Below are 21,804 nucleotides of genomic sequence, written 5' to 3'. Positions count from 1 at the left end.
TAAAATACATAAAAAGTAGAATACATATATAAGCCAGTTTGCCAAGAAAAAATTATGTCCAACACAATTCGCATATGTCAATAACATTTCTCTGTTGCCGGTCTCAACCATTATTCTGGGAATGCTTCATTCCATAGCCAAGATTTCACTAGCCTCCTGAAGAATAGGAGGGAGAGGGCAGATATAACCTCATTTGGGAGAGACTTCCATAGCTGAGGGGCCACCACGGAAAAGGCCCTGTCGCTCGTCTCTACCAGACGTGATTGCGAAAGGAGTGGGACCGAGAGCAGAGCCCCTCCAGAAGATCTTAACAGCCTTGATGGTTCATAGGGGAGAGTATGTTCGGACAGGTAAACTGGTAGTATTGCTAGGTTTTTGTACAAGATTGCTGTTGGGTTGAAGAATGCTAAGTAAGAACACAATGAAGCTCGTACTTCATATTGCTAAGATTAAGGCATGGACTGAGCCAAATGTTCATCAGTCCTTGAATTATTCATGCTATTTTTTCCAGGTTGAGCCAGACTTTGGTGAAGGATGTAGCAATTCTTGCTCGAGAGATTCATGATGTTGCTGGAGATGGAGATTCCCAGAGTTCATCTGGAACGGGACCAAGCACCTCCCAGAGTTCTGTGCCTAACACCCCTGCTTCTACTATATCAGCAAGGGAAGAGGTAAGAGGACTGCATACAAATGAAAGGTGGGCGCATACAAAATGAAGACATGAAAGGAAGTTTTCTTGGACTATGCACTCAGACTACTCCATTCTTACCTAGACCTTGCGGGTTCAGAATTTCTATTTAGTTCAGCCTTAGCTTCGTTTTTCTCCTTTGGCAAGGAGAAACTTCTGCTACTCTGTTGGGCCTTTTCAGTTAAGTCAAACCAGTTTTAGGTGACCTTATCTCATGGCTAATTCTTAGGTTGATGGGGAAATAAGAGTAGAAGTAGAGCTATTACTGAAAACTGTTCAATTGCATTGAGTTTTCCCTGTAACATTTCATCCCTGGAATTCATGACATGACATTGCTGCAGGTAGAGTCTCCTTTATCTGAAATGCTTGGGACCAGAGCCTTTTCAGATTTGGGATTTAATTTTATTTTGGAATATACAGAACAAATGAGGCACAGAATGGAAAGGGGGCTAGTCACACATCCAACATGTTCCCTAGTGTGAATAATGCTCAAAATAGTGCAGAAACTCTTATATTTTTAAGGAGCAGGGAAAATATTCCTGAAATGACTGGTTCTTGCATGTTAGGATGGAATAAGTAAAGATATATATTCCTGGCCAAACAATAGTTGTGCAAATAACAGCATTGTAGAAGAGAAGTATGCAAATGCAAATCCAAGCTGAGTCTAATAAATATCTACTAGTAGTACCTAGAGAGATGTAGTGTAGTAGTTTGAGCTTTGGACTGAGACTCTGGAGATAAGAGTTTGACTCTCTCAAACTCAGCCATGGAAACCCACTGGGTGATCCTTCAACAATTCAGACTTTCTCAGCTTCAAAGGAAAGCAAAAGCAAATTCTGAAGAAACCTTGCCAAGAAAATCCCATTATATGTTCACCTTGGGGTCACCGTAAAGTGTAAACAATCTTGAAGGCACACAGCTACAATATGTCTGCTCTCTGGACCTTTATCCAGCCTCGATTTATCACATTATTTCAGATCATATTTGTACCACTTTACCTTCAAATGTCTTGCTGTCTTTTGCATGTGGATTTTCTCTAGCTGGGGTGAATGAGGGTCTGATAATATAGTTTGCCAGTAGAGACTAGATCACATTGAGGTTAAGTTACATAGACGATAATTTAACCAGCAGGGCATGTTTGGAGCTTCCGTGTAATGATTTCCCCTCTTATCTCTCAGTTTCACATGGACCTTTTACTGCCTGTAAGTAAAATATTAATAGACTTGCACCACCACCAACAACATACTGTAGATTAGGCTGGAGATGTAGACCTCTTTGTTTGTCTGTGTAATGTGGTACGTTGCATACTTGCAAATTCCCTTGCACTCCTCCCCGCCTCCAAATCTGGATGAAAAATCAAATGCTTGTAGATGAAACTGAACCTTTTTTTGGCCCCCAAACCCCATATGAGTCTTCCAAAGCCTTCCCACCAGAGGGTCGGCCTCCAGCATGATTTTCAGGCTATCTTTGCTCTAATACCACCCAGGAACACATGAAAATGTGCAAAAATAAATCACTCTCACTAGCACTCCAACACCTTGTATTACTTCCGAATTCCTCCCTTTTCTTCTACAGTGTTTCTCAAAATGACAAAGGGAAGAGACATGTTTTTGATGCCATTTAGAAGGACTGCAAACAAAGGTACAGGCAGCCCCCAAGTTACAAACATCTGACTTACAAATGACATACAGTTAAGAACAGAGTGAGACAAAAGGAAATGAGAGAAATCTACCCCTCAGAAGGGAAATCCACTCCTGAAAGAGTTATCATGGGGAAATGGTATCTCAAATGACGCTTTATCACCCATCCTTGTTTCCACAACAAACCAAATTTTTCAAAATCCAATTATTACAGGGACAGAAAGTGAGGTGAAATCTTCTGAACAAGGGCACAGATAGCAAAACAAACATGACAGGGGTATTAACCCTTGCCTATGCTATCCAAAGCACATATGTATACACCCCCCCCCCCCACACACAGGAGGTACACTTAAAATGTATCTGTAACTTGGATACTACCTGTATTTGGGCTTGATGGGAAGAGGATGTGATCTGCTTTGGGGGGAGGGAAGAAATTAGAAATCTGCCCCCCCTGCAATTGCCTCCCTGTGCAATTGCCTCCCCTTTGTGTTTTAAAGACTCCTTTAGTAGGGATGTGGATAAGGTTTATAACCCTCAGTATCTTGACTTGGAGATACTCAGTATATCAACATGGAGATACTGAGGGTTATACTCTCAAGCAATAACTTTCCTAAGTTTTGAATTTCGAATGGAAGCTTCAGCCCTCAAGCATGGCTTTGTGTGTTGCATCCTCTTGATCAGAGCTTTCCAAACATTTCATGTTGGTGCCGTGCTTTTTATATATGCGTTATTACGTGACACAGTTTTATTCACAAACTAGAGTTTAAACCAACCCCTTATAACAGATAAAAACACAGATTGAAATTTTAATAACGAAATATATGGAGAAACAACATATCTCATGAGAATCTTTCATTCATATTTTAAAGCTACACCCATTGTCCTATTTCCAACAGACCTCACTACCTCTGAGGATGCTTGCCATAGATGCAGGCGAAACGTCAGGAGAAATGCCTCTAGAACATGGCCCTATAGCCCGAAAAACCCCACAAGAACCTAAAGATATATTATTTGTTGCTTATTTCACATAGACTCAGATGGTTTGTGTTATGTGTGTGCAACACACCTACACATTGCAGCCAACACTAACATGTTGTGGCACACAGTTTGGAACGCTCTGCTCTAGATTGTTAGAGCAGAGCCAAAGGAGAAACATGTAGGAAAGGGTAGTCTGAGACAGATTGTGTTTGAGCATTGGACATTTCCCAGTTACATATCTAGTTGTTACCAGGTCTTTACAGACTTAACCCCAGAACCCAGATAGCAGCTGGCAGTTTTCTGTCAAAAAGAACCTGAGCTCTGGAATTAACTACACAATACTTCTGTGCAATTAGAATAGTTTGATATTACTTTAGGTGATAACATTTAGAATCTTCTACTGTGATGGAAGCCATATCCATGATTTTACTTACTTGTGTCCAAGCGGAAAATTTATCTAGGAACTTGTTAGGTTTTCCAAGCAATTCTATGGTACATTTCCCCTGGAAGTTACTATAGTTGCATTAGAGGACCTAGCAGATTCTTAGAAAGGATATATCAATGAATCTAGCAGATTCTTAGAAAGCATATATCAGTGCAGTTCTATGGTATGCTGGTACTGGAAAAGAGGTAATATAATGATGTTCAATTGCATTTGCAATTTCACATAACCACAGTCAAGCTGGGAGTGTATTCCTGCAGATCTTACTGTACTACAAGGCTGTGTTCTCTGCAGAACCAGAGCATTAAAATGCTCTAATGGAGAATTTAAATATGCAGAGAATTCATACCAACTTCCAAATCCCAGGATTTCATAGACAGGAGCTAGAACAATGAAAGTGCTATTCAACAGTTACAGCTCTACAGTGCAGAGATGCACACATCAATTTCTACTGCTTCTCAGTAGCATTTTGGGGTTTGTTTTTGCTAATGTGGGACATTCTCTCTGAATACCCTTGAATATGCAAATAACTAAGCAAATAAGTAACTAAGTAAATGATTTTGCTCTTTAAATGCAATCAAAATCGTGCACCAGTTTTATGCTGTGTTCTGTACTGAGAAAAGCCATCTTATTTGTATACCAGTACATCTCTACTGAGACAATCCACCTCACAACCTATGGGGATACCTACCATAGATGCAGGTGAAACGTCAGGAGAGAATGCTTCTGGAACATGGCCATACAGCCCAGAAAATACACAACAGTCCAGTGATTCTAGCCATGAAAGCATTGATAATACATCTTATTTTTTGCACCAATCTCTTTCTCTTTGCCAAGTGACATACCAGATGAATACCTACAACTTTTAAAGTTACTATTTGAATTGCCCCAGTGTACAGTGCAGTCTCTATGTCTATAGGGAGAGTGTTACCAGATTTTGTGTGGATATGCAAAACCCTGAAGTGTAGCAAACCCTACTGAAGTGAAAAACTTCTGGGCCAAGATTACAATAGAGTCGCATTGAAGAACCTAAAAAATGAGTAGAGTGGACATATTTAATGGGCATGGATGAACGAAAAACTACGTATGGGGGTCATATGGTATAACATAATAGAAGTGAGTGGCCATTTCTCACTGCTACAGTTTCATGCTGTGCCAACGCATGAGTTCAATTTCTAATATTTCTAGTTAAAAGGGTTTCACACACAGGGTTAAGGAAACACAGATATTTCAGGAAACTCCTGGAAGTCAAAGGAGATAGCTGTGGACAAGATAGGTCCAGCTCAGTATGAGGGATCTTTGGACATTTTGGGATACGTTAGGACTTTTCTGTGACAGCTTTGCTACTTCTTTGATTTACCTTTTGCCTTCTTGGTGACACTATCCTGTGGTTTTTTTTTTTTATTCCGGCTTCTCCTCCCTGTATGTGTTTCTGCAGATTTTTCTAATCTTACGAACAGCACTGATTTCTCTCTTTTTCTATTCTTTTTTTCTCTTTCCTTTCCTATTTTCAATACAGATCGCTCATTCATCTTTGCGGGCAGCAATTTCATCTCAGGTGCATTTTCCATCCCACTACTTTCAAACATTTCACTGTACTTCCCTTTATTATGTTGATCGGTTTTAAGCTAAGAAATGCTTTTGAAGCTTTTTTAAATGCTGTGAATTTGTATGATAGCAGTAGTCTCTGCTTTGTCAGCTTTCCTTTTCCTTCTCTGGTTTTTACGATGATTCTTTCCCTGTGCTTAAAAATAATATGCATGCATTTTTCTCATCTTACTCACACTGCACTTGCTAAAACCCATGTTCAAGAGGTTGATGCATATGAAAGGTTTTTGTTGGGAATGAATAGCTTCTCCTTATTCCGGCACACATTTCCCTCACCAGTGACCTGATGCTTGACATAACATCAGCATGGCATGTATTTATTTCAAGCTCAATGCACAAAAACAATATACACAGTTGTTAATCTCTGACATTAGGGCATCACCAAGAGAGGGCCGAAGTGGGGCAGTGGCCAGAGCTCTATCATTAGCACCACTTTCAAAAACAGTGTGGCCATCACCATTTTCTGCTGGTCTCTCAACATTCAGGAGATGTTCTGAATGGGAAACCTCTATGCATACAGTCAGGGCAGGGTCCACATTTTCCTTATGATGGGAGAACAGCCACAAATCTTAAATTTTATTGGTTCTGGTGAAAACAAAAATCAGCTAAGGTCAAACCAACTCTCAACCATTTGATAGACAATAGAAGGGTGTGAGATTACATACCAAATGTTATTGAGGGTGTGTATGTATCTCTCTTGAGAGATTTCACAATATAATTGTTTCAGGTTTTCCTTTGCTCATCCCGATAACATGAATTCCAAACCTTTCTTGGATTTCCACTTTCACAAGGATTAGGAGCACAGGGCCTGTACAAAAGTGGAAAAACTACACAAAACCCCCACTATTTTTATTTTGAGGACAACCCCTCTAAGTATCTCTAGGTCCTCCAGCACAACTCTGTCAACTTTTGCTGGGTGTTGACCATAGAATTGTGTTGGAGAAATTGTAGATGCCTAGATAAGTGTTTTCTCTGAGTTCTCCAGTATGGTGTTTTCACAGCTGCCTTGTACTGTAACAGTGTCACCAAGTAGGATTGTGTTGTTTACTAGGTTAAGTCCATTTGGTGTGCAATGAAATGGCCTCAAATGAGAAAACAATAGTGATGGGGCTCTGGCTATGTTGAACACTGTTGGCAGCCACTCTTCCTGCTCATGGGGCAGGCCTTTATAAAGCCTACCCCAAATCCTTTGAGAGGAGAGACTTAGATGAAAGTCCCAGGCAAGGTGTATAATGTTCTGAGAACCGGGGACTCTCATGAGAGTTCTCTTTTGCAAGAAACTTGAGGCAGGCTGTATATAAGTTTGTCTCACATGTATAGGCTGCATCATATTGCTGAAAAATCTAATAATAGTAGTGGAGTTGGGTGGGCAAAAAGTTATTTTCATCTGGGCCCAAACCAACTCTTTGGCAACCCTGAATACAGTTGCATGCATGCAACTTCTATGCTGGAAATGGGGGGAATGCTTCCACATGTTGTTGGATTACAAGTCTCATCATCCCTAACCTCACTTGGGAGGGATGAAAGGGGTTTCAGGCCAGCAACACCTTGGAGGATTACACGTTCCCCAATCCCTGTTTTACATAATCCGAAACATTATATAATTAGGACTCCTACTTGCTTTGAACAACCTATGCACATACCGCTGCACTCAGGTTGTCTTACTCTTCACACTTTCACTGACTGTGCAGAGATCCAGGAGCAGAGCCAGAGGGCACAGTAAAGTTGTAAGCAGGATGTCAAGTACAGCTCCACAGCTTCTGAAAAAACTCAGTAGTGGGGTAAGGGTCATGTTTGTTGGATTTATGCACATGGAAATGTTATGCTAATGTGCACATGACTTAGATATTTCAGTAGGAGCATGGGGGAATGGGAGAGGTGCACACAATGCACATTTAATCACATTGCTACTAACCCATCTCATACTGTCTTTACCCATGTCACTGACTGTGCATGTAGGTCTGGTGCACACAAACTAAAGATCACTGTGGGAGAGTATTAACTGAGTAGTTTATTTAATATAAGATGATGAGTAGAATATGCAGTTAGATCATTTTTGACGTAATATTTTAACCAAAGTTTATGAAAATATTGGGGAAAGTGTTAGGGATTTGGGATGACATACTCCGATTAGGGTCCGGTTATGAGGATGCTGCTGAAAATAGTTCCACCATAACAAATTCTACATTGGATTCTCTTCACCTTTGTCCATGATGGTGATGTCATCATATCACTAGTTTTCCTGATTTCCTGCCAGATGCAGCCACTGGAACTGAGTTCAGGAAAACCTAACTGTGTTGTAGACCTCACATTCTTCTAAATTTTGAAAGACAAGCAAGAATTTGATATGGGGATACCATTTTCATCAGCATTGGCATGCTATGCATAGTATGTTATTCCAACAAGGTTGGTATTTGAGGGAAATTTCACATATGGTTCTTTTTCCAACGCTATATCTTTTTTCCTTCTTGTCCTAATTAGAATATAGTATCAATCTTAACATTTTTGTGTTTTTTTAAAGTTGGTCCAACACATACCAGAAGCAAGTCTGAACTACCAGAAGGTGCCTCCTGGGTCAATGGGATTCCATGATTTTGACCAAAATATGAATGACAGTCGAGAGGAAGATCTCACAAGAAAAACAAGGATAAGAAACAGGGAAGAAGTGAGTTTATCTCTCTTTGTTAAACTACGTTGGAGAGGGAAAGGGAAACCTTTGCCTTTGTTTGCGTATTGTATGTCATTGTTCACTGTATACAAGGCATTGAATGTTTGCCTATATATGTGTATACTGTAATCTGCTCTGAGTTCCCTCAGGGAGATAAACCGGAATATAAATAAAGTTGTTATTATTAATATTATTATTATTACTAAGAAAATAAGTATTACATATTTTTGGACTCCCCAAAATTTGTATCCTTCTGCTTTCAGACCAAAAAGAAAAGAAAATAATGTTACTTAATTTGTCAGAATTCACATACATTTTAATATCTATAGTGGCATAATTGCCTTATCGTGTACCAGACCATTGAGACATCTATCCCAGTATGATGAACCCCGATTAGCAGAAGTTTTAGGTAGGAGGTTTGAACAGAATTGTCTTCAAATCAAGGAAAGTTGTAGCACCACTCTATTCTGTTTTGATCAGTCTTTCTCTGGAATAACATGTCCAGATTTGGGCATCGCAATTCAAGAAGGATGTTGACAAGCTGGAATGTGTCCAGATAAATAATTCCTCATAAATCAAGTTTCATGAGGAATGACTTTGGATGACTTAGCTGAGTGCATTTAGCTTGAAGAAGAAAAGACTTGAGAAGTGACATTATAGCCATCTTTAAATATCTGAAACAATTGTCATGTAAGAGATAAAGTGAATGTGTTTACTATTGCTCCAGAGACTGGGAAATCACAAGAAAATAGGTTCCATCTCAACATTATGAATGACATCTTTACTGTAGTAACTATTTAACAGTTTACTGTAGTAACTATTTAACAGAATAGATTGCTTAGACTCTCCTTTCTTGGAGGTCTTTAAAGAAAGGTTGGATGGACATTTTCAGTGCTGTTTTAATAGTGATTTTTTTGCATAATAGAAAATGGGACTCAATAGTCCTTGTGATCCATTCCAATTCAGAGATTCTGTTAGTCTTTCTTTTAGTTCTACATAAAATATTTGTATTCCCCAATGATCTCCCATCTATGTATGAAGCTTTGCACCATTTAACTTCCAAAATCAGAAGGGTTTATTTTTGTTTAGAGTTGTATGGTGGTAGTTTATCTCACGCCATCCAAATCATTCCAAGTTATTATATAAGGTTTTCATCTGGGAATAATAACGTTTTTTGTATCCTGCCATAGTGTCCCCGAAGGGACTCAGGGAGGCTTACATGGGGACAAGCTCGGTCAAACAGAGTTTAAAATATAACACAGTAAAAATTACAAATACAAAACATCATAAAAACACAACTGACTAACAACAAGCAATGGCCTAACATGGTGGCTTCAGGGGTGAGGCAGGGGCTTGTGCAATACAGTTGCAAGGACAGGACGGATAGAAAGTGCAGGAGCCATATGATAAGTTTGGGCTAGAAGGGTCAAGTCAATTAGAGCAATACAACTATAGAGCAGGGTCAATGATAAAGTGCAAGAGCCAGATATTATGTTAAAGCTAGAGAGCCCAAAATTATCTAGTGAACTGAATTAATCAAAACCACATTGCATCCACATTTTGAGGTCTTTACAGAAAGTAGACAGGGTGGGCACTAATTTAATCTCCTGGGGAGAGAGTTCCAAACCCGGGGGGCCACCACCGAGAAGACCATCTCCCTCATTCCCACCAACTGCACTTTTGACGGAGGTGGGAGCGAGATAAGAGCCTCCCCAGAAGATCTTAGAGCTAGCTCAGGTGCATAGGGGAAGATGCAATTACAAAGATAGGCTGGACCCGAACCGTTTAGGGCTTTGAGATAACTAGAAGAAATCCCCATCTGCTTTTCCTTGTTTTGCTCAACCACAAGGTAGACATATAGTTGAAATGCTGTGGAAAATTCCTCTAGCCTAGTGTTTCTCAACCTGGGGGTCAGGACAGACCCCTGGAGGGGTTGCAAGGGGGTGTCAGTGGGGTCACCAAAAACCATCAGAAAACACAGTATTTTCTGTTGCTCATGAGGATTCTATGTGGGAAGTTTGGCCCAGTTCTATCCTTGGAGGGGTTCAGAAGGCTCTTTGATTGCAGGTGAGGTATAGATCCCAGCAACTAGAACTCCCAAATGTCAAGTTTATTTTCCCCAAACTCTACCAGAGTTCACATTTGGACATATTGATATTCATGCCAAGTTTGGTCTAGATCCATCATTTTTTGAGTCCACAGTGCTCTCTGGATGTAGGTGAACTACAACTCCAAAACTCAAGGTCAGTGCCCACCAAAACCCTTCCAGTATTTTCTGTTGGTCATGGGAGTATTGTGTCCCAAGTTTGGTTCCATTCCATTGTTGGTGGAGTTCAGAATGCTCTTTGATTGTAGGTGAACTATAAATCCCAGCAACTACCACTCCCAAAGGACAAAATCAATCCCTCCCTCCAATCCCACCAGTATTCAAATTAGGGTGTATTTGGTATTTGTGCCAAATTTGGTCCAGTGAATGAAAATACATCCTGCATATCATATATTTACATTACACTTCAAAACAGTAGCAAAATTACAGTTGTGAAGTAGAAATGAAAATAATTTTATGATTTATAACACGAGGAACTGTATTTAGGGATCACAGCATTAGGAAGATTGAGAACCACTACCATAGGATTGTGATGTCATGGAAAGAAATGCTGCTATGATGGTTTGTTTTTGATTGCGTTTCAGGTAATCTTTGATAACTTGATGCTAAATCCAGTGTCCCAGTTATCCCATACCATCCGGGAAAATACAGAAAGCCTGGCAGAGAAAATGAAGTGAGTGGATATCCTTAATTGAAACTGCACTGAGTTCTCGCCACCCATCCTATCACACTTGATGCTTTGACAAAATAGTAACTTGTGTATGTTTTTATCAGAATTCTGTTCCAGAATACTGAGCGGACATGGGAGGAGATGGAAGCCAAAATAAATTCTGAAAACGAAGTGCCAATTCTAAAGACCTCGAACAAGGTGGAGTATGTTTATCCTAAAATGTGTGCTGGTGGGTTTCTTTTAAATGAAGGTGTTGTCAATGTGAACTTCTTGTCCTTGTGTGCATAAATACTTATGCAATATTTCGCGTATTTAGGCAGCTAGCATATTAATTTGAAGTTGAAATTTAAAGATTTGGCTTTCTTGTGAATTTGGGTTATTTCCTTTTCCACTTGTCTAGTTTTGAAGGAGTTGCATTACATTACTGCAAAGAACTTCAAAAAGGTTAAACTTATACATGTTTTAAATAGATCACAAAATTTAGATTTAGAATCTGTTTTTGTGCCTGTCTTTAGGAGAAAAAGGCTGAACAAGCATGAAACTAAATATACCCTTTCAAGAGAAGGAATTCGTTTTTTTCCTGAATTACTCAGTGTCCTAGTTTCTTACCCTGTTGTTCTTTATTGCTAGGAAATAAGCTCTATCCTGAAGGAGCTGCGCAGAGTCCAGAAACAACTTGAAGGTTTGTAGCTGTTTGCATTATTTATTTAGGAGGACCAGGTTTCACACAAAAGCCTCAAGCTTGGGAATATTTTATTCCCGAGCCAGCATTGGCTAATGACCATTTCGCTGGGGAACTCTGGGAGTTTGGGTCCAAAAAGTTACATTTCTAACTTCTGAAACACATCTGGTAAAGCAGATGTAAAATACTGTATATATTTGAATATAAGCCTAGTTTTTTGACCTCTTTTTTAGGTTGAAAAAGCTCCCCTTGGCTTATACTCGAGCCAAGGTTATTTATTATTTTACTCTGTTATTAGAATTATTTTTATTATATTTATATTTTACTCTATTTCTTCTTATATTTAGATTATTTTACTCTATTATTATTACATTTAGTTTTACTGTATTTATTATTATTATTATTAAATTTCCATTATTTTACTCTATTATTATTATTATTTTAATTACATTTACTGTTTTACTCTCTATTATTATTGGAAGGATATGTAAGCACATTTACATTGAAGAAGGTTAGAATAATGGTTTAATCAGAGTTGGTCAGTCTTATCTTAAATTACAGTTTTATGTAAATATTCAAAAACATTTAACCTACTGATGCCTCAATTAATGTAATTTTATTGGTATCTGTTTTTATTTTGAAATTTACCAGTAGCTGCTGCATTTCTCACCCTTAGCTTATACTCAAGTCAATACGTTTTCCCAGTTTTATTGTGGTAAAATCGGGTGCCACAGCTTGTATTCAAGTCAGCTTATATTCGAGTATATACAGGTAATAAATAAACTTGACACTTTAAATGCAATTCCTCCACCATGCCTTTAAGAACCAATGTGATATAGTGCTTTGTGTGTTGGACTGGGACTCTGTGAGACCAGGGTTCAAATTCCCGTTTGGCCGTGGAAATTCACTTGAGCAAGTCACACTCAGAGGAAGGCAAGGGCAGCTCCCCCTCCCTGGATAAATTTTTGCCAAGAAAACCTCATAATGGGGTCATCAAAAGATAGAAATGGCTTGAAGCACATAAATCATCAATATCCATGTGCTTACTTATAAGTTTACAGGTTTCAAGGCACTCAGATTTGGCACTGTGCAGCTGAGCAGCAGACGTTTACATATTGTGCTTGACAGCCAGATTAATAACTGGGGCTAGTTACAGGGAGCTTTCGACTCCTATGTTTAAATAGCTCCACTGGCTCTTTAATGAGTGATGGCTTCTGGTCCCAAGGTACAGGTCATCACCTATAAAGCCCTAAACGGTTTGGGACCTGCCTACCTTCGTGACCGCATCTCTCTCCATGTACCAACCTGGGCCCTTAGATCTTCGGGGGAGGTCCTCCTGTCACCTTTACCAATCTCACAAGCCCGTCTTGTGGGTACAAGGGAGAGAGCCTTCTCCTAGGTGGCTCCCCGACTTTGGAACTCTCTACCTGGAGAGATCAGGAAAGCCCCTTCACTAGAAACATTTAAAAAGAACCTTAAAACCTGGCTCTTCCGTGTGCCTTTGGTGAGTAGGTGCACACCATGACATTTTGCACCCCTCAACGCTTTTCTATTACTGGAGTTCGTGCCCCCCAAATAGGAAGTTCAACGTCATAAATCCCCATAAATGTCTTGGTCCTTTTTTTATCTCATCACAGTTTTAAAATGGTTTCATCCTGTACATGTGGCCCGCCCGTTGTCATCATTATCGCTATCGTGATTGTGTTTATTAGAATGTTTTTAATCCTGCTTTTTTCTTCTTATTATTATTAATGTACTTTGATGATGTTGTTGTTATTTGTTTGTTTTTTATGCTTTGATTTTATTGCTGTAATACGTTGTCCGGGCTTGGCCCCGTGTAAGCCGCTCTGAGTCCCCATTGGGGAGATGGTGGCGGGGTATAAATAAAGTTTATTATTATTATTATTGACTCCTCTTGTATTCCAGACTAATGCTCATCGTGATTTCTTCCCTCTTTTCTGCAGTTATAAATGCTATCATTGACCCAAGTGGAAACTTGGATATCCTTGCCAATAATAAAACATCCTCTGCTACGTCACACTCTGCGGCTGCTAAAGTCAGGACTGCTAACAACATTTCAGGGCCTATGTTGGAGGCGTTATCCCCTGCCAAGAAAAGAAATTATGTACAGAAATCGAACTTTGTTCCTAATAGCCTGCAGGATGGTACGGTGTTTGTTCCAGATGGGGAGAAATACGTCATCTGATGGAATATTTTCTAGTGCTTATCCTCTTGTATGTAATCTTCCGTGGTGTTAGTATTGTGTACGAGTGGTTGTGGGCAAGTCTGCGTGGAGCAGTTGTTTAGATTGCTAACACATTGCACAAAATGGGAAAGAAATAGGTACAATCTATGCTGTGTGCGGGGTGAGTGGAAGCTCTCTATAGATGCCTTTTGTGAGGGGGGTGGGAAGAAACTAGCACTGTGGAACAGCACATACTCAGCATAGAAGCAGGCTCCGATTTTAATAGAAAGCTACCGATGCATCATTCCTCCAATGTGCCATAGCAAAACGAGCTTTGCGTATTTTTCACTCCATACTGCCGAAGCACTACTACGTTCTTGTATCTAGCTTGTTCATAGCTGCCTGTTTAGTTGTATAGAGGCTCCATTTTGAAAATGTACCTTCTTGCAGGGGGCAGTGAGGAGGGGGGGGGGGCTGCTGGTGCTGTATATTTATTTTTTAAACTAGCAGAGCATTCAATCATTCAACCAGAATTTACATTTTATTGTCAGGTTAAGTGACGCAGCAAAGGAAGGTTCGTTTTACGAAAGCAGTGACTTTCATCCCTTTTTCAAGGAGGAAACAAAGATGACATTGATTCATTCCCCTTCCAAACAGATGGCTTTCACTATTCCTCTGGGAATGGTAATTAAAAAGTGCAGATGATGGAGAGCCAGTAAATAAGTTTGCATCTTGGTTTTCCATATGCTCCTTTAGCTGAGCGGTTCCAAATATAGAGGTCTAGAGGAGACAAATCAATGAATGGCCAGGATTTTGTCTAACAAGGTTACCAGTCTGAAGCCATTTCACGGTATTTGCTGGGAAACAAAGCTCTGGTGTAGTCCTAATCTCTTTTTAATACAACCAACAGGGTCCCCATTTACTGTATATCATTCCAGAGAGAGTAAAAAGAAATTGTTCCATGTGTGGGCAGTGACAGATGGCTGAAAATGAGACACTTCTCCACCCCTTCCATTCCTCTAAATGCTATTGATATCCTTAAAAGGAGGCATGGGCAAACTTTGGCCCTCCAGGTGTTTTGGACTTCAACTCCCACAATTCCTAACAGCCAGTATGTTGTTACAAATTGTGGGAGCTAAAGTCCAAAACTCCTAGAGGGCCGAAGTTTGCCCATGCCTGCTTAAGAGCATAATCGTACAGGCCACTCCTTCCACTCAAAGAGGTCCTGTATTGAGCAGTAGCAGAAGCGGGCTTAGCTCCACCTTCTGCCGGCTCCAGGATTTTGGAGGCCTTAGGCAAAGCATGACCAGTTAAGCCAGGCTTAAACTTGTAAGTATGGAGTGCCCAAACTAAGCATCTTCTAGTGCTGCCTCTTGGATGCTCCATGCTAAAATGAGAATAGCAACTCTATTGAGCCAGTGGTCCTTATGCTGCTCTTTGGTCTCTCGCCAATGCCCAACTTGCCATGAGCTGGAAGATGCCCAAGCACAATCATAGCAACTTATACAATATCTGTGCTTTCACACTATAGACTAGATATAAAAAAAATGTCAGGGATAATGGTCAAATTGCAGTATTTGCCTTGCATAGCTTACAGCAGTGGTTCTCAACCTGGGGTCCCCAGATGTTTTTGGCCTTCAACTCCCAGAAATCCTTACAGCTGGTAAACTGGCTGGGATTTCTGGGAATTGTAGGCCAAAAATATCTGGGGACCCCAGGTTGAGAACCACTGGCTTACAGGAACATGGAAGTCCAGAGATATTAGAAATATTCCACCTGAAATTTCCTTAGGTGGGGTTCATAGTTTCAACCTAATGTATACTCTGTCTTGATGTTGGTTAACGTATTTCCTTCAGTACTCAATGTACTTTCGTTGCTTCAAAACTTTTGCACCACAATGAATGAAAAATTTGCTTTGAGGGTCAAGGGTACACAAGCAAAGCATGGATGGTGAATCACCTTCAGAGGAAGAGCTTAAGCCTCACTTCTTTTCTAACACTGGTGCCATCTTGCTACTGTTGAATTCAAATGTGTGATTTCTATTTGGCTTAGGAGAATTAAATATGTCAGGGGTGATGTTTAAATACAGTATTACTAGTATGGCTTGACTGTTAAGATTCAGCCTAATGCCAAAAATAATTTTTCAGCAATTCTGAGATGTCTGCTGTTAGAATACCAGATTTCCCCCCCAATTAAAACATGGTTTTCTACTTCTGTTTGCCAAATCAGTGCTGGTTTGTTGTTGAACAGTATCTCACAGCAATCTAACCTGTGGCTAGGGAGCACCACAAGTTGTCCATCCTTGTTATCATCAATGGAGGTAACTTCTCTAGTTTTAACTTGAGCTTAGCTTTTGGAATATGCTTGAAATGCCATAGCTCACTGGCAGAGTAGATGGTAAGTATGCAGACGTTCCAAGGTTCAATACTTGGCTTCTCCAGCAAAGACAATAACAGATAGCATGGTTGAGAAAACCAAGGATTGGAAAACTCACTTTTGGAAACTAGAATTCCCAACTAATGTGGCCAAACTGCTTAGACTTTCGAGACTTACTTTGAGGCAAGGTGGACATGGATCAATAGGACAAGACATTTTCCAGTGAGGGAAAGTAAATCCCTTTAAGAATGATCAGTGATAGAACTAGTGGGAGAATCCTGGGAGTTGTAGTCCAAAGAAGTAACTTGTCTAAGATCTAATTGCTGATTTGTGGCAGGTTGAGAGACATGTTAGTCCATGGGACCAAGGATGGGTGGATGAAGTCTGTAAATGTTTCTAATAGAGAAGATAAGTTTATTATCTTCAAACTTCCATAATCTAAGATAGTAGAGGTCAAACTGTCCAGTCAGATGAAGAAAACACCCCTTATAGAAAATCCAGCACATTCAAATTCATTTCGTTTTGTGACGTGTATCTTTCTTAGATACAGTGCCCCCCAATATCTCCTGGGATTCAGTTCTAGAACTACCAAAGGTGCCAAAATTAATGGAAGCTCAAATTTCATTATATACAATGACATAGTAAAATGGCATCCCTTGTGAAAATGTTTGTGTTTTCGATGTTTGTCTCTGAATATTTTTGAGTCATTGGAGGTTGAATCCATGGATCAGGATTTATTAGCTGGACAGAGTTGTCAAAAGGCAGAGCTCCAGGTTCATTTATTCTCTCACTTTTAATCCCATATGGTACTTATATGACATTAGTGGACTACAAATCCCAGTATCTTTAAGTTAACTGAGAGATTCAGAGTACTGTAAGCACCCCCCACTCCAAATGTGGGAAGCTATTTTCTGGCTGTACGGTTGTCAGTGGCATATAGTCAATGTATGAAACTACATGATCAAACACTTTAGTTTGTAATGACTTTAAAGCTGGCCATAATAAGGTGAATTCATAACAGCATCCGCCAATTTTTAGCTTGATGGGTTGTTACCTGATCATCTTTCAATCATAAACCTTGATTCATTTTTTCAGGAATATGCCAAGAGTTGGTCAATTTACTTCAAATGGATAGGGCACAAGGGTGGTTGAATTACAGAACATTGCCCTCACCCAATTCTTTACCAGAACAGATAGAGAGCATTTTTGTTTTCTTATGTAAATCTATGGTCTTTGATTTTGAGGTCTTTTGTGTGCTTTGAATCTATGCCCATAGTATGTTCTCATGTGAATATTCAGTGAGTCTGGAGGGTTGTTAGGGTTGCTGGGTGATAATGATATAATCCAATTGTCCTGCTTCACACAGCATTATATATCAATCCAAACTATGCCTGGTATGTTCTCTATTTCAGTTTGGTCTGTCTTGTGTCAGACGCAGGTAAGCCAAAGAGGAAACCACAGGACTCTAATCTTTCCCTGGTTTGAGTCCTAAAGCAGTGGTTCTCAACCTGTGGGTCCCCAGGTCTTTTGGCCTACAACTTTCAGAAATCCCAGCCAGTTTACTAGCTATTAGGATTTCTGGGAATTGAAGGCCAAAACATCTTGGGACTCAGAGGTTGAGAACTACTGCTCTAAAGTGATGGGGAACATTTCACCTGCTAAATCAGTGGTTCTCAACCAGTTGGTCCTCAGGTGTTTTGGCTTACAACTTCCAGAAATCCCAGCCAGTTTACTAGCTGTTAGGATTTCTGGGAGTTGAAGGCCAAAACATCTGGGAACCCACAGATTGAGAACCACTGCGCTAGATGTTTTGGACTACAACTCCCACTATATCTTATTGTTGGCCAAGGTGGATGAGCTAATGGGACCTGTAGACCCAGGCATCCAGAGGGCCAATGATATCCCATCTCTGCTGTAAAGCATATGTATTTTTCCAGCCTAACACTGCATGCAGTGTGTCAACCCTTCATCTGAGACTTTTGAATGATCCATATCCAATTTATTTTAAGGATCATGACTTTCTAGTTGTTCAGGGTTTACTTGGGTTTCTTTTTGAGTGTTACATCTGTGTTATTGCATGTTTTGTTTTTAAATTAAACTTCTACATTTGACTGGTGATTCAGGGGAATAAAAAGCCATTGAATTTCAGTGGTGGATTGGGTGTCTGGTTGCCTCAGGATTCCTTCTGAAGAGTTCAGGCTTCGTTCTATAAGCTTGACAAGGAAAGTTTCTTTCATGATCATTGTAAAAATCTTGTTTTATTATACTAGAATGAATGTAAATCCTTGAAAGAATGCTCATCCTCTTTGAGAAAATAATGTGTCATTCCTATGCTGCTGAATTAAGTGGCAAGCCAAGGGCCAGTTTTATACTGGTCAGAGTCTTTGCATGAGTTTGAACTGATGGTTGTTGTTTCCTAAAGACTGAGGGTCAAACTACAAGAGTTGGTGATCTCTGCATTTAGAAGTGGTGCTCCTTTAAGTGTTGAAAGATTTATATTTGTCCTAATAGGATATTTTTTTAATTGCAGCATCTTGACTGTTTCTTTTATGACTGGTCATCAAAAGTTAAATATGAGCTTCATCTGCAAAAGACTGATAATCAGGAACCAGTTTCAGGATCACCTGGATGTAAATGTGGGCTACATTTGCAGTGAGCTCACTTTCAGGTTCACCTGGATGTAAACACAAGCTCCATTTACAGTGATGGTGATCAGAAGCCCTTTTCAGGGTCACCTAAAGCTAAACATGGCCTTCAGTAGCAAGTCTTATCCCTTAGACATGAAGCTCTGTAGTAATCCTATCACTGGAAATCTAAAGTACTATCAGTTCCTTGTTGCAAGCTATCTCTTTTGTGCAGTCTAGCCCTCAGTGTAGGTCTGGAGTGGGTTAAGATGTTTGGAAGTGAATGGCCCCAAGTCATCTTTAAACGAATTAATGACAATGTTTTCTCTGAATGTTTACAGATAACCTACTTTTTAAAAAAAGATGTTCAAGTGCAAGATGCTACTGAGTTTTTATTTTGTTAAATGGTCGCGAGGTTTGTTTGTTTTCTTTCTCAAATCCAGCAAATTCACACATGACTTTTGCAGCTGTAAAAAGTACATTAACTACCTGTTCACTTTCTGATGTGCCCCGTGCTGAATTGTGCCTAAATAACCTGCTGTTGTTATGCTGCTGAAAATATTTTCTGCTGTTCAAAAATACACACAAATATGTCCACCAGATCATCCATTCCATCTGCATGCTTCACAAACGCAAGCTGAGCTGTATGAAAGTATAGCTGAAATTCAACTTTGTATAAGTCTAAACTGTTTAAATGGAGTTAGGGATTTTTTTGGTCTCTCTTTTCTTTCATTTCCACATGCCCCGTCAAAATACGATGTACAATTTTAAGATTCATTGTTTCCCCGATCCCAATTCATAGACAGAGGGGCTTTCTTTTTCTCTTGTTTTTGGTTTTTGTTCATGATAATTTATTTTGTTTGGTTGTTAGGCAATTTATCTGTACATTTTTGTTCCCAAGTGATGATGTGGATGTCTTTCGAAACAAAATAAATGGTTATTTTATATAATTTTATCATAAATTTGCTATAATAAATCATTCTTTGTTTTCCACTTAATTGTTTATGTACAGATGTAGATGTGTGTTACCGAATTCTGGAGTCCATTTTGTTGGGAAGACAATGTACTAAGAGTTGGGGACCCAATGAAGGAATATGTTACAGTTCTGCAAAGGCTAGAGAACATGTTGTGGGACTTGGGATGGACTGAGGCTGAGGCTGCTGAGTTCCAAGCGAAACACAATTTTTGGAGGGTTTGAAAACAAAAACCCTTCAAAACCAGCTCATGGCATATTATTTCCTTGGGTTTTATGTGGCTACTTACAAATGAATATTGCAAACACAATCACAAAAGTTGAAACAATTGGCACATTTATATAAACATGTCTTAAAACCCATTACACAAAAGCAATGATACTGCATGTTATATACTGAATTTAACACATAGAGCAGTGGTTCTCAACCTGTGGGTCCCCAGATGTTTTGATAAACTGGATTTCCTAACAGCTGGTAAACTGGATTTCTGGGAGTTGTAGGCCAAAACACCTGGGGACCAACAGGTTGAGAACTACTGACAGAGTAAGTACCTGCAGGACTGGTACCCATGGCTTCACTTACTTACATCTGACAAAATAGGAGTTTTGTAGGTTCTTCAAGTGATTTGATGGTAATTTCCAGCAGAAGTTGTTCATTTGAATAGAGTTCACTGTTACTCACAGTTTCCATGATAAGTTTAGGAAAGTATCCACTGCAGACACAGGAATCATACTTTACTATCGTCTAAATTATACTTTACTATTGCCTAAAGCCACCTTGAGTGGCTATGCTAAGAAAGGCGGCATAAAAATGCGATAAATAAATAAATGAATAAATAAGTGTCATACATCATACAAAACACCAATGCAAGACTTTGTGGGTTCTGTGGGGTCAAGCACAGTCACAATGTACATCAACAGTACACCATTAAATTGGACGTATAGGCACTGTCCCTAAGGTTCCTTGCCTTCAAGGAGTGCAGGACTTTTGCTTGTGTTACTCAGTAGTGTTGCAACATTTACCGTAGATGCAATCTTAAAGCCCTAAATACAAAGCAGATGCAAATGGTATCCTGAAATCACACCACAAAGATTCTAGCCCTTTTGCTCCCTTCCCAATTGTATGTTGTTAACTGTTATCAATTTGACTTCAACGTATGGTGACCCTAAGAATGAGAGCCTCCCAACTCACCATGCTGTCAACTGCCCGGCTCCAGCTCTTTTAAACTCATGGCCATGGCATTTGTTTCTGGTAAAAGTTGAGGCCTCTTCAACTTGTAGGTTTGGACCTCCTCATATCTTCAGGCAGTCTGAATTAGTACACAAGACACTCAAACTGAAAATCTCTCCAGTGTGCATGTACCATACAATTATCTCTCACCTTATTGCAGCTGACCCCAAACTAATGGCCACGGGTCAGATGCAGCCCTCCAAGGTCATTTACCCACCACCTGCCCTAAACTTTAAACTTAGGGTTGCCCTAAGGCTAAAATGTCCTGAAGGCAGACAAAAACAACAACCCTAATTAACTTGACCATCTAATCAATCAAAAGCTGGTAAGTTTATTTTGGTTAAAACTGTTCATTTTAAATATTGCATTGTTCTTTCATTTTTTGCACAAAAATTATATATATATATATATATATATATATATATATATATATATATATATATATATAGAGAGAGAGAGAGAGAGAGAGAGAGAGAGAACATTTATATCCCATCCTATTCTCGACCTCCAAAGAGGGACTCAGGGCGGCTACTAACAGGCAACAATTCTATGCCAAAACAATATAAAAACATCTAATTACCTCTCAACAAAAGTTTGCTCCTGGCACAGTCAGCCCATTGTATGCTAATCAAGGTGGTCAATTGAAACATTCACACCTAGCTCCAGCAGACAAGAGTCCTTTGTCTCACCCTGGTCATTCCACAGATATATAAACCCTTTTTCCTAGTTCCAACAGACCTCACTACCTCTGAGGATGCTTGCCATAGATGCAGGCAAAACGTCAGGAGAAAATGCCTTTTTAGACCATGGCCATACAGCCTGAACAAACCTACAACAACCCAATATAAAAACAGCAATAAAATAATTACATAAAATGATTATAAATATACATTCAAAACAATTTGCTAGGTTTTAAACCACATGCAGTGTGC

General features: G+C 39.6%; 1 protein-coding gene across 7 annotated transcripts in view; it reads left to right on the top strand.

The window, feature by feature from the left end:
- CEP170B (centrosomal protein 170B) overlaps positions 1-19,630 on the top strand; it is a 119,018-nt gene extending 99,388 nt beyond the window's left edge. For 2 of the 7 annotated variants that reach the window (XM_067463033.1, XM_067463029.1), the window contains exons 14-22: positions 512-671; positions 1,867-1,890; positions 5,268-5,306; positions 7,048-7,137; positions 7,878-8,021; positions 10,716-10,804; positions 10,906-10,999; positions 11,432-11,483; positions 13,448-19,630. In XM_067463033.1, the coding sequence (XP_067319134.1) occupies positions 512-671; positions 1,867-1,890; positions 5,268-5,306; positions 7,048-7,137; positions 7,878-8,021; positions 10,716-10,804; positions 10,906-10,999; positions 11,432-11,483; positions 13,448-13,689 (934 nt within the window). In that variant the 3' untranslated portion in view covers positions 13,690-19,630. The remainder of the gene's footprint in view (positions 1-511; positions 672-1,866; positions 1,891-5,267; positions 5,307-7,047; positions 7,138-7,877; positions 8,022-10,715; positions 10,805-10,905; positions 11,000-11,431; positions 11,484-13,447) is intronic. The other 5 variants (XM_067463036.1, XM_067463035.1, XM_067463031.1 and 2 more) reach the window with 4 other exon arrangements.
- Positions 19,631-21,804: the final 2,174 nt, after the last annotated feature.

This window comes from Anolis sagrei, chromosome 1, assembly GCF_037176765.1.
Source record: "Anolis sagrei isolate rAnoSag1 chromosome 1, rAnoSag1.mat, whole genome shotgun sequence".
NCBI lineage: Eukaryota > Metazoa > Chordata > Lepidosauria > Squamata > Dactyloidae > Anolis > Anolis sagrei.
This window is presented reverse-complemented; position numbering and strand designations above follow the sequence as displayed.